Source organism: Salmo trutta, chromosome 18 (genome assembly GCF_901001165.1).
Source record: "Salmo trutta chromosome 18, fSalTru1.1, whole genome shotgun sequence".
Lineage (NCBI taxonomy): Eukaryota > Metazoa > Chordata > Actinopteri > Salmoniformes > Salmonidae > Salmo > Salmo trutta.
In genome coordinates this window covers 31,067,273-31,084,629 of record NC_042974.1, presented here as the reverse complement: position 1 = coordinate 31,084,629, position 17,357 = coordinate 31,067,273, and the positions used below count along the sequence as shown (strand labels likewise).

Sequence of the window (17,357 nt, the reverse complement as noted above, 5' to 3'; positions counted from 1 at the left end):
TGGGCTGGCTGCCTGTATGGCATCTCCGGAGGCCAAATGGCTGAAGGTTAACAAGGGAAGAGCGAAGGGGACGAGAGAGATGCTGGTGGCAGCCTGGTTGCCACGGCAACCGGGGTGATGTCACGCTGGAGCGCTCCAGCGCCAGCGGAGACTGTAGGGGGACTTATTATGCCACCTCTAATTCATCACGACGGGTGTATTCTCTCTCTCTCTCTTTGTCTCTCTCTTTCTCGCTCTCTTCCATCTGTCGACACTCTTTCTCTGTCCTTTCTCTTTATCTCACTTTCTCTGTTCTCCCTGTCTTTCTTGAACTCTGTCTCTCTCCCTCTCTCTCTTTCTCTCTGTCTCCCTCGCTCCTTTCCTTCTATGCTCCCTGCTCAGGAGAGAGAGAGAGAAGAGAGACAGAGGCGCACGGAGGAGACTTAGCAAAAATGTCACGCTTCCGTCGCAGATTCAGTCAAACTAAGCCGGGGCCATGAGGGCACTCGGCACTGCACACGGCAGTCACACCACAGCCCCCCTCCACCTGTCCCTGTCCCCTCCCCTGCCCTCCTATTCTCCCCCCTCCCTCTCAACAGCCCCCCATAGGTAGTGATTGAAGGTCACACCCCAGGGGTATTTACATTCACCTTCTCTGACCTTCTCTGACCCTCAGAGGCACACTACGTGTACGCCCACCCACTTCCGACACACATGACATTGAATGATTTATGCCTTTCTTCAATGCCAAGAGTGTGCAAAGCTGTCATCAAGGCAAAGGGTGGCTACTTTGAAGAATCTCAAATATAAAATATATTTGGATTTGTTTAACACTTCTTTGGTTACTACATGATTCCATATGTGTTATTTCATAGTTTTGATGTCTTCACTATTATTCTACAATGTAGAAAATAGTAAAAATAAAGGGAAACCCTGGAATGAGTAGGTGTGTCCAAACTTTTGACTGGTGCTGTATGTTTTTTCATGGATTTTCTGATCCAGATTCCTGGCATGTTGTGCAGTCAGAGTTCATGGACCTCACAGTTCAGTTGAATGACTCAACTTTGTCTGTGCCTTTTATAGACTCTTGAAGAAGTTTCTTCTTCAATTAGTTTTGTCTAATTGATTGATTCTCTTTCTGTCTGTCTTGTCTCCCGTCTATGGTTTGGCTCTGGTTTGTAGCCAGAGAACCTGCTCCTGGCCAGTAAGCTGAAGGGAGCTGCGGTGAAGTTGGCTGACTTTGGGCTAGCCATCGAGGTGCAGGGAGACGAGCAGGCGTGGTTTGGTAAGAGTTTGACTTTAAACATTCAAATGTACATTACATAAAATAGTAATGCTAGCAATGACAAAGATGGAAGACGTACAATGACAGGAAGTCAGTCTTCAGACTTCCTCTTCTCTGACGTCAAAAACTACTGACCGGTATCCCATCTTTTCTTTCCAAAACACTTGAGCATGCTGTCTCTGACCAACTCTCTCATAATTTCTCTCAGAACGATCTTCATGACCCTAACCAGTCAGGCTTCAAGATGGGTCACTCAACCAAGACTGCTCTCCTCTGTGTCACGGAGTTCTCCGCACTGCCAAAGCTTACTGTCTCTCCTCTGTTCTCATCCTCCTAGATCTATCCGCTGCCTTCGACACCGTGAACCATAAGATCCTCCTCTCCACTCTCTCAGGGCTGGGTTTCTCATGCTCTGCACACTCTTTACATCCTACCTGGCAGGCCGCTCCTACCAGGTGACATGGAGAGGATCTGTGTCTGCACCACGTGCTCTCACTACTGGTGTTCCCCAGGGCTCAGGTCTGGGCCCTCTTCTCTTTTCTCTATACACCAAGTAACTTGGGTCCGTCAAATCCTCGCATGGTCTGTCCTATCATTGCTATGCGGATGAAACTCAACTACTTTTCTCCTTCCCCCCTTCTGATACCCGTGCCTATCTCTGCTTGGATGTGGGGCCACCAACTCAAGCTCAACCTCGACAAGACAGAGCTGCTCTTCCTCCCTGGGAAGGCCTGCCACGCTCCAAGACTTCTCCATCATGGTTGACATCTCTACAGTGTCCCCCTTCCAAAGTGCAAAGAACCTTTGCCTGACCCTGGACAACACCCTGAGGTTCTCTGCAAACATCAAAGCTCCTACAGGTTCATGCTCTACAACATCTGTAGAGTATGACCCCACCTCACACAGGAAATGGCACAGCTCATAATCCAGGCACTGGTCATCTCCCGTCTGGACTACTGTAACTCACTGTTGGCTGGGCTCCCATCTTGTGCCATCAAAGCCTTGCAACTTATCCAGAACACCGCAGCCTGCCTGGTGTTCAACCTTCCCAAGTTCTCCCATGTCACCCCGCTCCTCCGCACACTGTACTGGATTCCAGTCGAAGCTCGCATCCACTACAAGACTATGGTACTTACCTACTGAGCAGCAAGAGGAACTGCCCCTCCCTACCTTCAGGCTATGCTCAAACCCTACACCCCAACACGAGTATTCTTTTCTGGCACATCTGGTCTCTTGCTTTTCCCTGATGATAGCACAGTCCCTGCCCATCTTCCAAAAACATCTGAAACCCTACCTCTTTAAAGAATATATTAAATAACCTAACACTCACACTTGACTTATTTTTTAAATGTTCTTTCTTACTAGCTCTGACTTTGCTGATAGCTACTTTGCTGAGGAAAAATGTACTTAGTATGACTGAGATATGTGGTTGTCTCACCTAGCTATCTTTAAGATGCACTAACTTTAAGTCGCTAAGTTTAGCATCTGCTAACTGACTAAAATGTAAGTTAAATGTCTTCAGTGAATAAAAAAGGGTGAGCAGTACTCTTTAATGGAACTGCAGTCCTATGGGCCAGTGCCAATACTTTACCTCCACCTCTCTCCTTCTCCATCCCGCCCCCCTCTGTACCTCTTTCATCCCACCACCTCTTCCATCGCTCTGCTCTCCATCTCTTACTCACTGGCAGAATGTCACTTGGCATTTGCACATCAAGGAAGTGGGCCCAGAGTTTGTGCAGTATTGACAGTAGGGCCCCTCACCTTTTAATCTGATGACTATTTGATTTGACCCCCCCTGTGTCCGCCTCTCCAGACAGAGTGGTTTGAACCTGTCACTTACACCACACCCCAGAGAGAAACAGGGGCCTTGGCTGAGTGCCCACATGCATTAATATATGTTTATTAGATTGGTGTTGAGGAATAAGCTCCAAATTAGCAGACTTGGTCTTATCTGAGTCCAGGGACAAACTGGACATCTCTGATTGGAATTCTGTCTGGTCCCTTCTTGTCGGATCATAGTGCTGCTCATTAATATAGCTCTTCTGAATGGGGATGATAGGGGCTTTTGATGGGATGCTGTGTTGGTACACTTCTCTGACAATGTCATTACATTAGATCCTAGACTTTGGTTTTATTATTTTTGACACGTTATTTGCTGCTGTAGGTTTTGCAGGCACTCCGGGCTACCTCTCTCCAGAGGTCTTGAGGAAGGACCCCTACGGCAAGCCAGTGGATATCTGGGCATGTGGTGAGTGACTCCTCCAACATGTGTGTGTGTGTATGTGTACACATTTTACTATACTTGTGAGTACCAGAAGTCCTCATAAGAATAGTAAACCAAATACAATTCAGAGAAGTGAGGACATTTTGCCAGTCCTCACTTGTAAGAAGGCTATTTTAGGCTGAGGGGTTAGGTTTAGGGTTAGAATTAGGGTTAGTGGTTAGGGTTAGTGGTTAGGTTTAGGGTTAGAATTAGGGTTAGTGGTTAGGGTTAGGGTTAGAGAAAGTATGATTTTTAATGGGAATCAAAAAAGTCCTCACAAGTGTAGTGAGACATAGCTGTGTGTGTGTGTGTGTGTGTGTGTGTGTGTGTGTGTGTGTGTGTGTGTGTGTGTGTGTGTGTGTGTGTGTGTGTGTGTGTGTGTGTGTGTGTGTGTGTGTGTGTGTGTGTGTGTGTGTGTGTGTGTGTGTGTGTGTGTGTGCTAACCCCCTCTGTGTGCAGGTGTGGTCCTGTACATTCTCCTGGTGGGCTACCCTCCCTTCTGGGATGAGGACCAGCACAAGCTCTATCAGCAGATCAAGGCTGGGGCCTACGATGTGAGTAGTGACCTTCTGCCCTTCTCTCTCTCTCTGTTTACCATTCACCACTATGGGATGAGAACAGATTTGTGTGTGCGTGATTAACGTCGAATTCACTGAGATGCCAGTGTGCGTGTGCCTGTGTGTGCATTTTTGTGTTTGTGTGCCATGTTAGTGTCCTTGACTCAGAGTAGTGAGTAATATCTTGTGTGTTTGTGTGGGTAAATCTGTCTATGTCTTTGTGTCTGTCTGTTTACGTACATGTGTACATTTGGATGAGGCCTTGGGTGAGAGGGATGGAGGGAGAGCTGCAGGGAAGCAGCGGAGTGGTGTTGCTTTGGGCTGGCAGGAGCTTTTAGCAGCACTCAGGCCATTAACACTGCACTGATGGAAGGAGAGGGGGAACAGCCTCACTCTGCGTGTGTGTGTGTGTGTGTGCGTGCGTGCGTGTGTCCAACAGAGAGAGTGTGTGTGCCTGTCTGAGTGCACACTTTTTCTCGGGTAGTGTTCCTCGCACGCAATCACGAACGCACACACGTTCAGGTCCCCGCAACGACCCAAGCGACCCGGTCCAGATTTTGTTCTCCTTCATTTTGAAATTGGCTCACGATAGAGAGCTGTTTCCTGCCCATCGATCATGTCAGAGCGGCCAGGGGGAGGGGCCTAGGAGACACTACAGCTGTGTGGCAGCCAGGGGCACAGATTAAACTAGCGCTTGAAGAATCCAAGCTAACAAGGATGCTGTGATATGTACACATGCAGCAGGACGGTTTGGGGCAGGGGTGCCAACCCTTTCTACTGGAGAGCTACTATAAATTCTTGCAGATTTTTGCTCCAACACGAATTTAGCACACATCATTCTGCTAACTACAGTTATCTGTTGACCAGATACTTACTAACTACCTTCTAATTCAGGTTTGGATGTGTTACAACTGGGTTGGAGCAAAAGCTTGCACACCTAGTAGCTCTCCGGAAGGATTGCGAGGACCAGCCAGGGCATTAGAGTGGGGCAGCCAGACGATTGAAGCGGAAAGATCCACCATGACCAGCACTACCTCCTCCTCCTCCGTCTCTCTACCATTGCGCTCACTATTTCAGTAATTCTCCATCACAAAGCACACCGGGCTGTGGCGTGTGTTGAGTGTATGTGTGTGTCTGTGTGTGTCCCTGTACCATCTTGACATAATGTGCACCTCTAACCATTTCTCCACCTCTTTCTCTCTCTTTCGCTCTCTCTCTCTCTCCCCTCATCCCTCCTCTCTCTCCCTCCCAGTTTCCCTCCCCAGAGTGGGACACAGTGACCCCCGAAGCCAAGAACCTGATCAACCAGATGCTGACTATCAACCCTACCAAGAGGATCACTGCTGACCAGGCCCTCAAGCACCCATGGGTCTGCGTAAGTCACCCCATCACCGTCACTGACACGTCATTCACCTTGGGTTTTACTTGAGGATGGAATCGGTGCTACATTCCGGTGACGTTGGCACCATCATACCTTCGTAACGGGTGCTGCCACGGCCTAGTCATTGACCTGTTGTTTAATCTCCGCTCTCCTGTCCTCCTCTTCCCCCCGATCCAGCAACGCTCCACTGTGGCTTCCATGATGCATCGTCAAGAGACCGTGGAGTGCCTGCGCAAGTTCAACGCCAGGAGAAAACTCAAGGTGTGTGCAGACACGCACGGATGCACACGTATATCCCATCTGTTGTGTTCGAGAGATTGTATACACCCCTTGTCCTTTGCACTAACCTTGTATTCTGTGTCTTCCCCAGGGAGCCATCCTTACCACCATGCTGGTGACCAGAAACTTCTCAGGTGAGGGGGGGCATCTGGGGGGTTCGCATTTAGAACGGCATTAGCATCGTTCTAAGTTCTAGTAAGTCAAAAATAATCCCACGATAGACAATGATACATTCTGTCTGTTCAGAAGTGTTGAGTAATGTAAAGCGGGTTTGGTGCCCTTACCTCCGATTGAATTTCCCTTAGAGAGGAAACTGAAGACTTAGTATAATGTCTCTGATGCAGAAATGTCATGAGTAGATGCGTTGAGGTTTCCGTTGTCATACAGACGTTATAAATACGATCATGTCATTCGTAATAAGGAGCGTTGTAAACTGCAGACGTGTAGAGTAGGTTGTTTGTCCTTGTATGAATCCACAGCCACCTGCGTCCCAAGAATCCTGGGATACTAAGTCATGTCCTACGGCCCAGGTTTCCTCGCAGCACGTGAAAAAGCTTGTCTCAGCCACGTCCGAAGGCCGGTCTGTAAAGCGCTTTCGCGGAGGACAGACATTAGTCATAGAGCTCTGTGCTCGTAAGAAACTAGTGTTGTGTGTACAATGTTGCTTCATAACACCGCGTAGCTGTCACTTGTCGATCTCACGGTGTTTTGTGTGGCTATTTTTGAATAACCGGTTGTGATCAACGATGGGCCGTTGAAGGTGTTTTTGCTAACATTGAGTGTGCACACTGGGGTAAGTATCGGTATCTGGTAGGATGTACAGTTTGGAGCCCATGGATGTATGTATCCCCCCACCACCATGATGTGAAAATGGTGGGTGAGTTGTGTGAAGCTGGGGCCAGGCACTCAAAGAAGGAAGTGACACTGTGCTCTATAGAGGCTCCGCCTATCCCCTGGTTGATCCCTCCCAACTGAATGCCTCTCTGTCCAATAGTGGGCCGACAGCACACCAGCCCCGCAGCCACCACCAGCACGGCTGCTCTGGCTTCAGAAGGTATGTCAGTCAGGGCAGGGGAGCCGCAGCAACCTGGTACTGTGCCTACACTGCCCACTGGTCTGGTTAGCATGTGGCCCGGTGTGCCAGCCACTGACCTGCTTGGTTGCCCCACCAGCCCGCACACTGGCACGTACTGTACTGCTCCGGAGTGGCCTTTTACACACACAACACCCGCTGCCCCCCAAACCACCTCCTTCCCTCTCCATGCCCGCACTACACCCTCTGAGTGATCCATGACTATGGACCAAGGCTGGCCCTACCTAAGGCTTAGAACGCAGGACCCTAACCTGTGCTTTACTGACACTTTGTCCTATGGGGCCATGCATATGATTTTAAGACCTGTCACAGCCTTGTTATGGTGTTTTGCAGGCAGGTACCTGGTACAGTGCCTTGCGAAAGTATTCGGCCCCCTTGAACTTTTCGACCTTTTGCCACATTTCAGGCTTCAAACATAAAGATATAAAACTGTAATTTTTTGTGAAGAATCAACAACAAGTGGGACACAATTATGAAGTGGAACGAAATTTATTGGATATTTCAAACTTTTTTAACAAATAAAAAACTGAAAAATTGGCCGTGCAAAATTATTCAGCCCCCTTAAGTTAATACTTTGTAGCGCCACCTTTTGCTGCGATTACAGCTGTAAGTCGCTTGGGGTATGTCTCTATCAGTTTTGCACATCGAGAGACTGAAATTTTTGCCCATTCCTCCTTGCAAAACAGCTCGAGCTCAGTGAGGTTGGATGGAGAGCGTTTGTGAACAGCAGTTTTCAGTTCTTTCCACAGATTCTCGATTGGATTCAGGTCTGGACTTTGACTTGGCCATTCTAACACCTGGATATGTTTATTTCTGAACCATTCTATTGTAGATTTTGCTTTATGTTTTGGATCATTGTCTTGTTGGAAGACAAATCTCCGTCCCAGTCTCAGGTCTTTTGCAGACTCCATCAGGTTTTCTTCCAGAATGGTCCTGTATTTGGCTCCATCCATCTTCCCATCAATTTTAACCATCTTCCCTGCCCCTGCTGAAGAAAAGCAGGCCCAAACCATGATGCTGCCACCACCATGTTTGACAGTGGGGATGTTGTGTTCAGGGTGATGAGCTGTGTTGCTTTTACGCCAAACATAACGTTTTGCATTGTTGCCAAAAAGTTCAATTTTGGTTTCATCTGACCAGAGCACCTTCTTCCACATGTTTGGTGTGTCTCCCAGGTGGCTAGTGGCAAACTTTAAACGACACTTTTTATGGATATCTTTAAGAAATGGCTTTCTTCTTGCCACTCTTCCATAAAGGCCAGATTTGTGCAGTATACGACTGATTGTTGTCCTATGGACAGAGTCTCCCACCTCAGCTGTAGATCTCTGCAGTTCATCCAGAGTGATCATGGGCCTCTTGGCTGCATCTCTGATCAGTCTTCTCCTTGTATGAGCTGAAAGTTTAGAGGGACGGCCGGGTCTTCGTAGATTTGCAGTGGTCTGATACTCCTTCCATTTCAATATTATCGCTTGCACAGTGCTCTTTGAGATGTTTAAAGCTTGGGAAATCTTTTTGTATCCAAATCCGTCTTTAAACTTCTCCACAACAGTATCTCGGACCTGCCTGGTGTGTTCCTTGTTCTCATGATGCTCTCTGCGCTTTAAACGGACCTCTGAGACTATCACAGAGCAGGTGCATTTATACGGAGACTTGATTACACACAGGTGGATTCTATTTATCATCATTAGTCATTTAGGTCAACATTGGATCATTCAGAGATCCTCACTGAACTTCTGGAGAGAGTTTGCTGCACTGAAAGTAAAGGGGCTGAATAATTTTGCACGGACAATTTTTCAGCTTTTTATTTGTTAAAAAAGTTTGAAATATCCAATAAATTTCGTTCAACTTCATAATTGTGTCCCACTTGTTGTTGATTCTTCACAAAAAATTACAGTTTTATATCTTTATGTTTGAAGCCTGAAATGTGGCAAAAGGTCGAAAAGTTCAAGGGGAACGAATACTTTCGCAAGGCACTGTAACTGACAATGTGACACTCAGAATGCATTATGGTTTCGTATTCATGAGCCATGGATAGATGACAATGCATTAGGACTGTGTGATGTTCCACTGACATTAGAACAGAAGGGGATAGCCATAATTTTTATGGTCACACATCCACACACACACACGCACACACATGCGCACACACACCCACACACACACACATATGCACACACACCCGCCCACACACACACACGCACATACACTCACACATCCACACACACACACACACACACACACACACACACACACACACACACACACACACACACACACACACACACACACACACACACACACACACACACACACACACACACACTCACACATACACACTCACACATCCACACATAGGCACACACACACTCTCACCAAATCAGGGAAGATGTCGGAGAGGAAATGCAGTTAGTCTGCTATATTCAGGCTGGCCTGAGGCTGTGCCTCTAACTCCTTCAGCCGTACCCCTGCTGTGTGAGAGCACACAACAATCTCCTTTCCATAATAATTCCAATTGTCAGGTGCATTATCTATTTGACTTTACCTTATGCATGTCGTTGCCGCTGACACTGGTCTTACTTTCTCTCCGTTTATTCAGACTGATTTCAGACCTGTAACATAACCTAGTTAATGCACACTCAGTCACAGCACTGACACAACAGGACAATGTGTGTATGTGCATGCACAATATGCGTGCCAGTCTACATACTTCGGAATGTGAGCGTGTCTCTCTTTCTTTCCACCAAATAAAGCTTTGTCAACAAACATTTGGGCAGTTTTGGCTCTAATTACAGTTTTTAACAGTCACTTTGGCACTAATTCCAGAACCTTGTGGTCATTTTTCAAAACTCCAGACACAAAACTCAAAATGGTCATCACTTGTAACACAGCTGTCCAATGTTCAAAACATTGCATTGTGCATTCATATCTTTAAAGAAACCTTACACTTGCAGAATCATCAGTTCAAATAACTCATTTATCATCAAATACCATAGGAACATTCATTTAGATCACCCACACACAAGATACCGATAGTTTCACTGTGTAGTTGTTTGTACAATCATTAAATATTGTAGTACAAAATATGTGATACATGTTTCATTATGGTACTACATGCAAATACATCACTGTAAAAGGACTAGTAGAGAGAATACTACAGACACAGTGGAATCATTGAACCAAATATGAAATGTATTGATGAAATACAATACAATCACAACATAGGTTTCTTTGAATCAAAGCAAAAATAATTAGCTACAAAAAAGAAAAAAACTACAGTAAAACGTCAACTGCAGTGTTCCTCACCTGGCTTACTGTCAAAAGCAAAACAATAGATTGATTACTGAACTTCTATATTTCCATCAACCCTGTCTTGTGGATTTGGCCACAGGTTCTCATCCACATCACAATGGATGTTTTCATTAGACAAACATCTTGGGAAGGATCTTCAGGCGAATCCAGGCCTGACGCTGGTCTGCCGTGATGTCATTGTATGTGTCATCCATGGCCTGGAGAAGGGTGGCTTGTTCGTGAGGGCGCCTATCATATACCTTCCACCTCCATGTGGAGAAAATATCCTCAATCGGGTTAAGGAAAGGAGAGTATGGGGGTAAGTACAGGGTGGTAAATTGTGGATGGGCCTGAAACCATGCTTGCACCATTTGAGCATGGTGGAACCTGACATTATCCCACACAATGACATAGGTCACGCCATCAGCTCTATAGACCTGATTTAGATCATCAAGGACGGTTACATTCGAACAGCGAATCATGGGGCTGCCTGCAGCTCAATATATAGAGTATATGGAGTAGAGAGCTTTAGATGTTGTTCGACCAAACATTAGAACGGACAAGATGAGTAATCTAAGCAACTTTGACCGTGGTATGATTGTTGATGCCACACATGGTGATTCCAGCATCTCAGAAACAGCTGCCTTCCTGGGATTTTTACGCACTACAGTCTAGAGTTTACAGAGAATGGTGCGATAAACAAAACGCATTCAGTGAGCGGCAGTTCTGTGGGCGGAAACACTGTGTTAATGAGAGAGGTCAGAGGAGAATGTCCAGACTCATTCAAGCTAACAGAAAGGCCACAAATGCTCAAATAACAGCTGTTTAAAACAGTGGTGTGCAGAAGGGCATCTCTTAACGTACAACACCATGAATAATTCAGGCTGTTGTGGAGGCAAAAGGGGGTCCTACCCAGTACTAGATAGGTGTACCTAATAAAGTGGCATGAGAGTGTACAGTAATGTCAAATCTGAAAACATGGTCTGGACAAGTGGTACATGGGACCATAGAAACAGTGTCTGATAAAGAATGATGATGAAATATTACATCCATAGATAATATAGTCCAATTGGTTCATGTTCCACAGTAAGTGGTGTCAATGGATCTCGTTATCCTGAAACTTTCATGATCTAAACATGGAATATTGTTTGTCAGTTTCCTTAATAAAACTATGCATTAAGAGTAATGCAACAGCTACTTATCATTTTGATCAGTTGTATCAATTGATAGTTAGATCATTGTAATGAAATGAATAGACAGTCATCTCAGATGTAATGTGTGAATTGCATTTTGAAATGGTAATACTTTGATGTTAAGTTGTGTCATTTTGAACAGGTGATTTTAGTTCAATGAACAAATGATCTTAGCTGTATGTGTATTGTATCCAAGCAATTGGAAAAAGTGTTAGTTTTAAAAAATGTGCATTTTGATCAGTGGTTGTGAGTTTTGTGTCTAGAGTTTTGAAAAATGACATCAAGGTTCCGAAATTAGTGCCAAAGTGATTGTAAAAAACTGAAAAAGGACTAAAAACAAACAATCGGTTACCCACCCCCTACCTTTGCCTCGCAAATAAGCCCAGTCTATCTATGCCTATATCCCACAGCATTCCTCTGCATGGCCTGGTACCTCCAGCAAGCCAGCATGTATCTGTGCCTCTGTCAGCCTGCATGGGTTACCAGATGCACCGGGGGGGGTTCTGATTTCTCTCTCTCTTTATCTCTGGCATCTTGCTTGCTCCATTTGATTTCTTCCTGTCTGTACCTTCTCTCACTGGCCGCTTGAGTTGGCTGGTCTAACACTTGGACCCTGGCCCTGCCCTTTCTGTTGCTGTTTGTTTGGTGACTTGTTTCTGACCGCCTGAGCGTGATCTTACAACGATGATAGATGGTATTCACTTCTTTTAATTGCAGCGGTTGAAAGAGGATATACTGCTTACAACTTACCCCAGCAATACAGTCTTTAGATGCTTGGATCCAATCTATACCAGGCAGCAGGCCCTTTTATCCCTATGATGCACTCTTTAACTGAGCTGCACTCTGGGAGCTCTTAGTTTGCTGTGGATAATGCATGCCGAGCTTATGATATGACCCACGAAGCACCTTATCGCATGAAGCACCTGCGAACGAGCCTGAGACCAATGTTTGCCTGCAGTCGTCGTTGTCACTTTATATGAAGATCAAGATACCGAATATTGATTTTTTATCTTGTGTTTTTTTTCTTCCTTGCCCTCCTTCCTACTTGTGTCTTTGAAACCTGATTGATGGTTATCATATATGTGTGTGAGGGTTTTTGCCCCGTCTCTTTCTGTTTATGTGGCTCTCTCTCTCTCTCTCTGTCGTTTTTCTTTTTCTATGTGAGCGTTTGCACTGTGCTGTAATGTATGTACAGTGTGTGTGGCGTGGAGACAATGTACCTGTATGTGATAATATGTCTGTGGGGCATGCTAAAATGGAAACGGTACTGTGTAGTACCACCCTGTTCTCACTGTACATACCCTACTCCCTACAGTATTTACTGTTCAAGTCTCGAGCATCAGATGACTCCTGAGCAGTTCTTCACCTCGGGGACCACAGAGACTTGTGACATCACTGTCCTCTATTTTTCTGACCTATGTTCTCCTACAGTATTATGGTTCCAGGTTGATTGATGCGGGTCGGTAGAAACCGGAAACATCCGGTTTTCAGGGATACAGTATCTTCAACCTAGCTTCCTTTTCCCCTGGAAACCGGATGTGGGGACCTCGCTCAGGCGTTTCCTTAATGCCTGCTATGTTAGGTTAGTCATGTCCTTAACGTCTGTCCCTCTTCCTCTTCTGTTTCAGCATGCAAAAGTTTACTAAACAAAAAATCGGATGGTGGAGTGAAGGTAAGTGAGCTGTATGGAAATTCTGTGCCTCTTCCATTTTTCTCTGTCTTTTGAATGCTCTTTCTGTCTCTCTCTCCTCTCTCTCTCTCTTCTGCTCTTGCTATATCTCCCTCTCCCTGAGAAGTGTGTTGGCGTTAGGAGACAGATTTCCTGTGTATACTGTTGGAATGGAGAGAAAAGCGTTTTGGTCTCTCCGCAAGACATCTTAAGACATCTCACAACTCGGTGTCTGTAATGTATATAAAATGACAGACAGTGGAAATAATATTATCACTTGCTAGGGGGAATGATACAAGGTTATTATAGGTAAATATTACTTCACTGTCCATCTCAGCTGTCCAGATTGTAAAGGGTATATAGTCTACACCCATAGTAAAGTTATGATTTGTGTGTATGTGTGTGAGTGTGTTTGTGTATGTTTGTGTGTGTGGATGTGTGTGACTGTGTGCAGACAGCTAGCACAGGAAGGCAATAATGCTTTTTTTGTCCACTAGTTCCTACCGTGGGCCCCTGAGGGACCAATGAGTTGTAGCTGGCAGCTGATGGACAGTTCATTTCACCTTTGAGAACGGGAGAATGGAGTTAAAAGTCAATTTTTCTGTGCAACTAAAGAGGAACAAAGAACCTGCGTTATGGACAGGCGTTATGGACCTAGCTAAGCATGATCTCTTCCACCATTCCTGTGGTACAGCGAACCTCTCCTCTGATCCTAAGTGATCTGAGAGATCTCCATGTTCAACCATAGTTGGTTTTCAACAAGGAGTCAGTGCATGCAGTGAAGTGCCGTGATCGACAAAGGCCAAACAATACCCAGGTTTAAAGCAACACAACCCACCTTAACATGAAAAAGGAAAGCTGCACACCGTTATAGCACCGATGCAAATATTTATTCACCAATGTTTGACAGCTAAGCTGTCTTTATCAGGGTTTCATGTCAAACAACGCAGGCCACAAGTATTTCTAAACTGGGTGGTTCGAGCCCTGAATGCTGATTGGCTAACAGCCGTGGTATATCAGACCATATATCACAGGTATGACAAAGCATTTATTTTTACTGCTCTAATTACGTTGGTAACAAGTTTATAATAGCAATAAGGCACCTCAGGGGTTTGTGGTATATGGCCAATATACCAGTAGTCATTTTTCTGGGTATCTGTACTTTACTTTACTATTTATATTTTTGACTACTTTTACTTTTACTTCACTACATTCCTAAAGAAAGTAATGTACTTTTTACTCCATGCAATTTCCCTTACACCCAAAAGTACTCATTCCATTTTGAAAGCTTAGCAGGACAGGAAAATGGTCCAATTCATGCACTTATCAAGAGAACATCCCTGGTCGTCCCTACTGCCTCTGATCTGGCGGACTCACTAAACACAAATGCTTCATTTGTAAATTATGTCTGAGTGTTGGAGTGTGCCCCTGGCTATCCGTGAATGTAAAATAAAACATTCAATGGTGCCGTCTGCTTTGCTTAATATAAGGAATTTGAAATGATTTATACTTTTACTTTTGATACGTAAGTATATTTAAAACCAAATACTTTTTGCTTTTTACTCAAGTAATATTTTACTGGGTGACTTTCACTTTTACTTGAGTCATTTTCTATTAAGGTATCTTTACTTTTACTCAAGTACGACAATTGGGTACTTTTTCAACCACTGCAATATCCCATGGCTAAGGGCTGTATCCAGGCACTCTGCGTTGCATCGCACACAAGAACAGCCCTTAGCCATGGTATATTGGCCATATACCACACCTCCTCGCCCCTTATTGCTTAAATATAGGTTTCCATTGGACACATGCAGGTGTTTGTAATCATGGCCGGCTGTGGCACGATATCGTTGGTCAAGTTACAAATATCAACTATATATATATATATATATATATATATATAATATATATATATATATATATATATATATATATATATATAAAATAAGGCATGAATGGATAAGATATCATGACAACAACTAAGTACACCTTAAGGTTACATCACGTGCACACACACATTAAGAATTTAAGTTCCAGGAGATTTTCAAACCATTTTATTTTAGCTGGCAAAATGTGTCGAATATTAATAAGGATCTGCCCCTTTTTTTCAATTTTCACCTAAAATGACATACCCAAATCTAAATGCCTGTAGCTCAGGCATTGAAGCAAGGATATGCATATTCTTGATACCATTTGAAAGGAATCACTGAAGTTTGTGGAAATGCGAAAGGAATGTAGAAGAATATAACACATTAGATCAGGTAAAAGAAAATACAAAGAAAAAAACAACCGTTTTTTTTTTTTGGACCATCATCTTTGAAATGCAAGGGAAAGGCCATAATGTATTATTCCAGCCCAGGCACAATGTAGACTTTGGCCACCAGATGGCTGCAGTGTATGTGCAACGTTTTGGACTGATCCAATGAACCATTGCATTTCTGTTCAAAATGTTGTATCAAGACTGCCCAAATGTGCCTAATTGGTTTATTAATAACTTTTCAAGTTCATAAATGTGCACTCTGCTCAAACAATGACATGGTATTCTTTCACTGCAGTAGCTACTGTAAATTGAACAGTGCAGTTAGATTAACAAGAATTTAAGCTTTCTGCCAATATCAGATATGTCTATGTCCTGGGAAATGTTCATGTTCTTACAACCTCATGCTAATCGCATTAGCCTACGCTAGCTCAACCGTCCCGTGAGGGACCCACCGATCCTGAAGTTAATAGATCCATATTGCTTTAAAGCTATGTCATTTTGTTTTACTGGTGGGAAGCCCTCCCTCTATGTTTCCCATTTGTCCCTCTCAAAGCTCTTGTGGTGCTTTCTTTCTCTTTGGGATCTAACTGGGAGCTTTATTTGTCCTATTTTTATTGGTTCCTTTTTCCCTATGATTCCCTGTTTTTCCCCTCCTCTCTGTTGCTATCTGTTCAGAAAAGGAAGTCCAGCTCCAGTGTTTGTTTAATGGTGAGATCTGCTCTGTCTTTTCACTCTCTCTCTCTCTCTCTTTCGCTCTCGGTTGAGGTGCTAGAGGGTCTGTGGCAGTTTGTCTTGTTGGAATTCCATTGGCTCTCTCAACTCCATCCAACATCCCCCAACATTCTCACCACCAGAACCATTTCCCTTCCACAGAACCCATACCTACTGTACATGGGCTAAAACGCACATACACACTCTCACGTACTGTACATGCACACACACACACACACACACACACACACACACACACACACACACACACACACACACACACACACACACACACACACACACACACACACACACACACACACACACACACACACAATCTGCATTCCCCATCAATGCTCTCCCAAGCAACCAGCCCAAGCCTACCTGCCTATGGACTAGCCTACTGTCTCCCCACAGAGTAGGTCCCCTCACCACTCACCTCGGCTCACAGCTCCAGGGTTGCCTAGAAGGAAGCTGTACTGTAGGTCAGTGCCAAGCCAGAAACTCAAACTCCAAACCATAGCCAAGGTCTCTCCCTCACAACCCTCCAAAGAGCAGGCATAGATGGAGTTCAAGGTTTTTTTTAGACGCTGGACATAGCCTACGGGACATTCGTTCTTAATAGGAGAGAGAACATTTTCAGGATCTGTTTGAAAAGGGACACACAAGTCACTCTTTCTCTCTGAGGAAAAGAGTCCCCAAGACACACACACACACACACACACACACACACAGACACACACACACACACACACACACACAATTCCCTCCCTGCATCTGCATTCCCCGTCAATGCTCACCCTAGCAGCCAGCCCAAGCCTACCTGCCTATGGACTAGCTTACTGTCTCCCCACAGAGTAGGTCCCCTCACCCCTCACCTCGGCTCACAGCTCCAGGGTTGCCTAGAAGGAAGCTGTAGGTCAGTGCCAAGCCAAAAACTCAAACCCCAAACAAGGCTCTCTCCCTGACAACCCTCCAAACATCAGAAAAAAATGGGCCATAAAAGAACTGCAGCGGAAAAGAAATAGGACATTTGTTCTGTATAGGAGAGAGAACATTTTAAGCAGGCTTTTCAGGATCTGTTTGAAAATGGACTCTTTCTCTCTGAGGACCCCCCCACCCCACCACACATACTTATTACCACCACCATGGCAATGTGTCCCATGGCAGCAGGCTTGGCCTAGCAACAGGAATAGGGGGCATTTGTGCAGTTGTAAATATCAATTTTTTGTATTCTTTATTTCTCAAGTCTTGGAGTATTTATTGGAAGCTCATGTTTTTTTTCTCCTTCAAGAGACTCTCTTTTTTCCAACTTTTGTTTTTTCTGTCTTGGTTGCCCGCAAAAGAATCTTTAGCAGCAACAACCCAGTAGAAATTAAAATGGGTGGAGACTTCACTT

The 17,357-nt window shown here is 44.8% G+C and overlaps 1 protein-coding gene across 13 annotated transcripts in view; it reads left to right on the top strand.

The window, feature by feature from the left end:
- Window positions 1-17,357, top strand: part of LOC115153189 (calcium/calmodulin-dependent protein kinase type II subunit gamma) — a 136,411-nt gene that overhangs the window by 81,875 nt on the left and 37,179 nt on the right. For 7 of the 13 annotated variants that reach the window (XM_029698363.1, XM_029698360.1, XM_029698354.1 and 4 more), the window contains exons 7-14: window positions 1,162-1,264; window positions 3,429-3,512; window positions 3,987-4,081; window positions 5,337-5,459; window positions 5,643-5,726; window positions 5,836-5,878; window positions 6,739-6,798; window positions 12,947-12,990. In XM_029698363.1, coding sequence (XP_029554223.1) covers window positions 1,162-1,264; window positions 3,429-3,512; window positions 3,987-4,081; window positions 5,337-5,459; window positions 5,643-5,726; window positions 5,836-5,878; window positions 6,739-6,798; window positions 12,947-12,990 — 636 coding nt within the window. Of the gene's footprint in view, window positions 1-1,161; window positions 1,265-3,428; window positions 3,513-3,986; window positions 4,082-5,336; window positions 5,460-5,642; window positions 5,727-5,835; window positions 5,879-6,738; window positions 6,799-12,946; window positions 12,991-15,922; window positions 15,956-17,357 lie in introns of all 13 variants that reach the window. The other 6 variants (XM_029698364.1, XM_029698361.1, XM_029698355.1 and 3 more) reach the window with 3 other exon arrangements.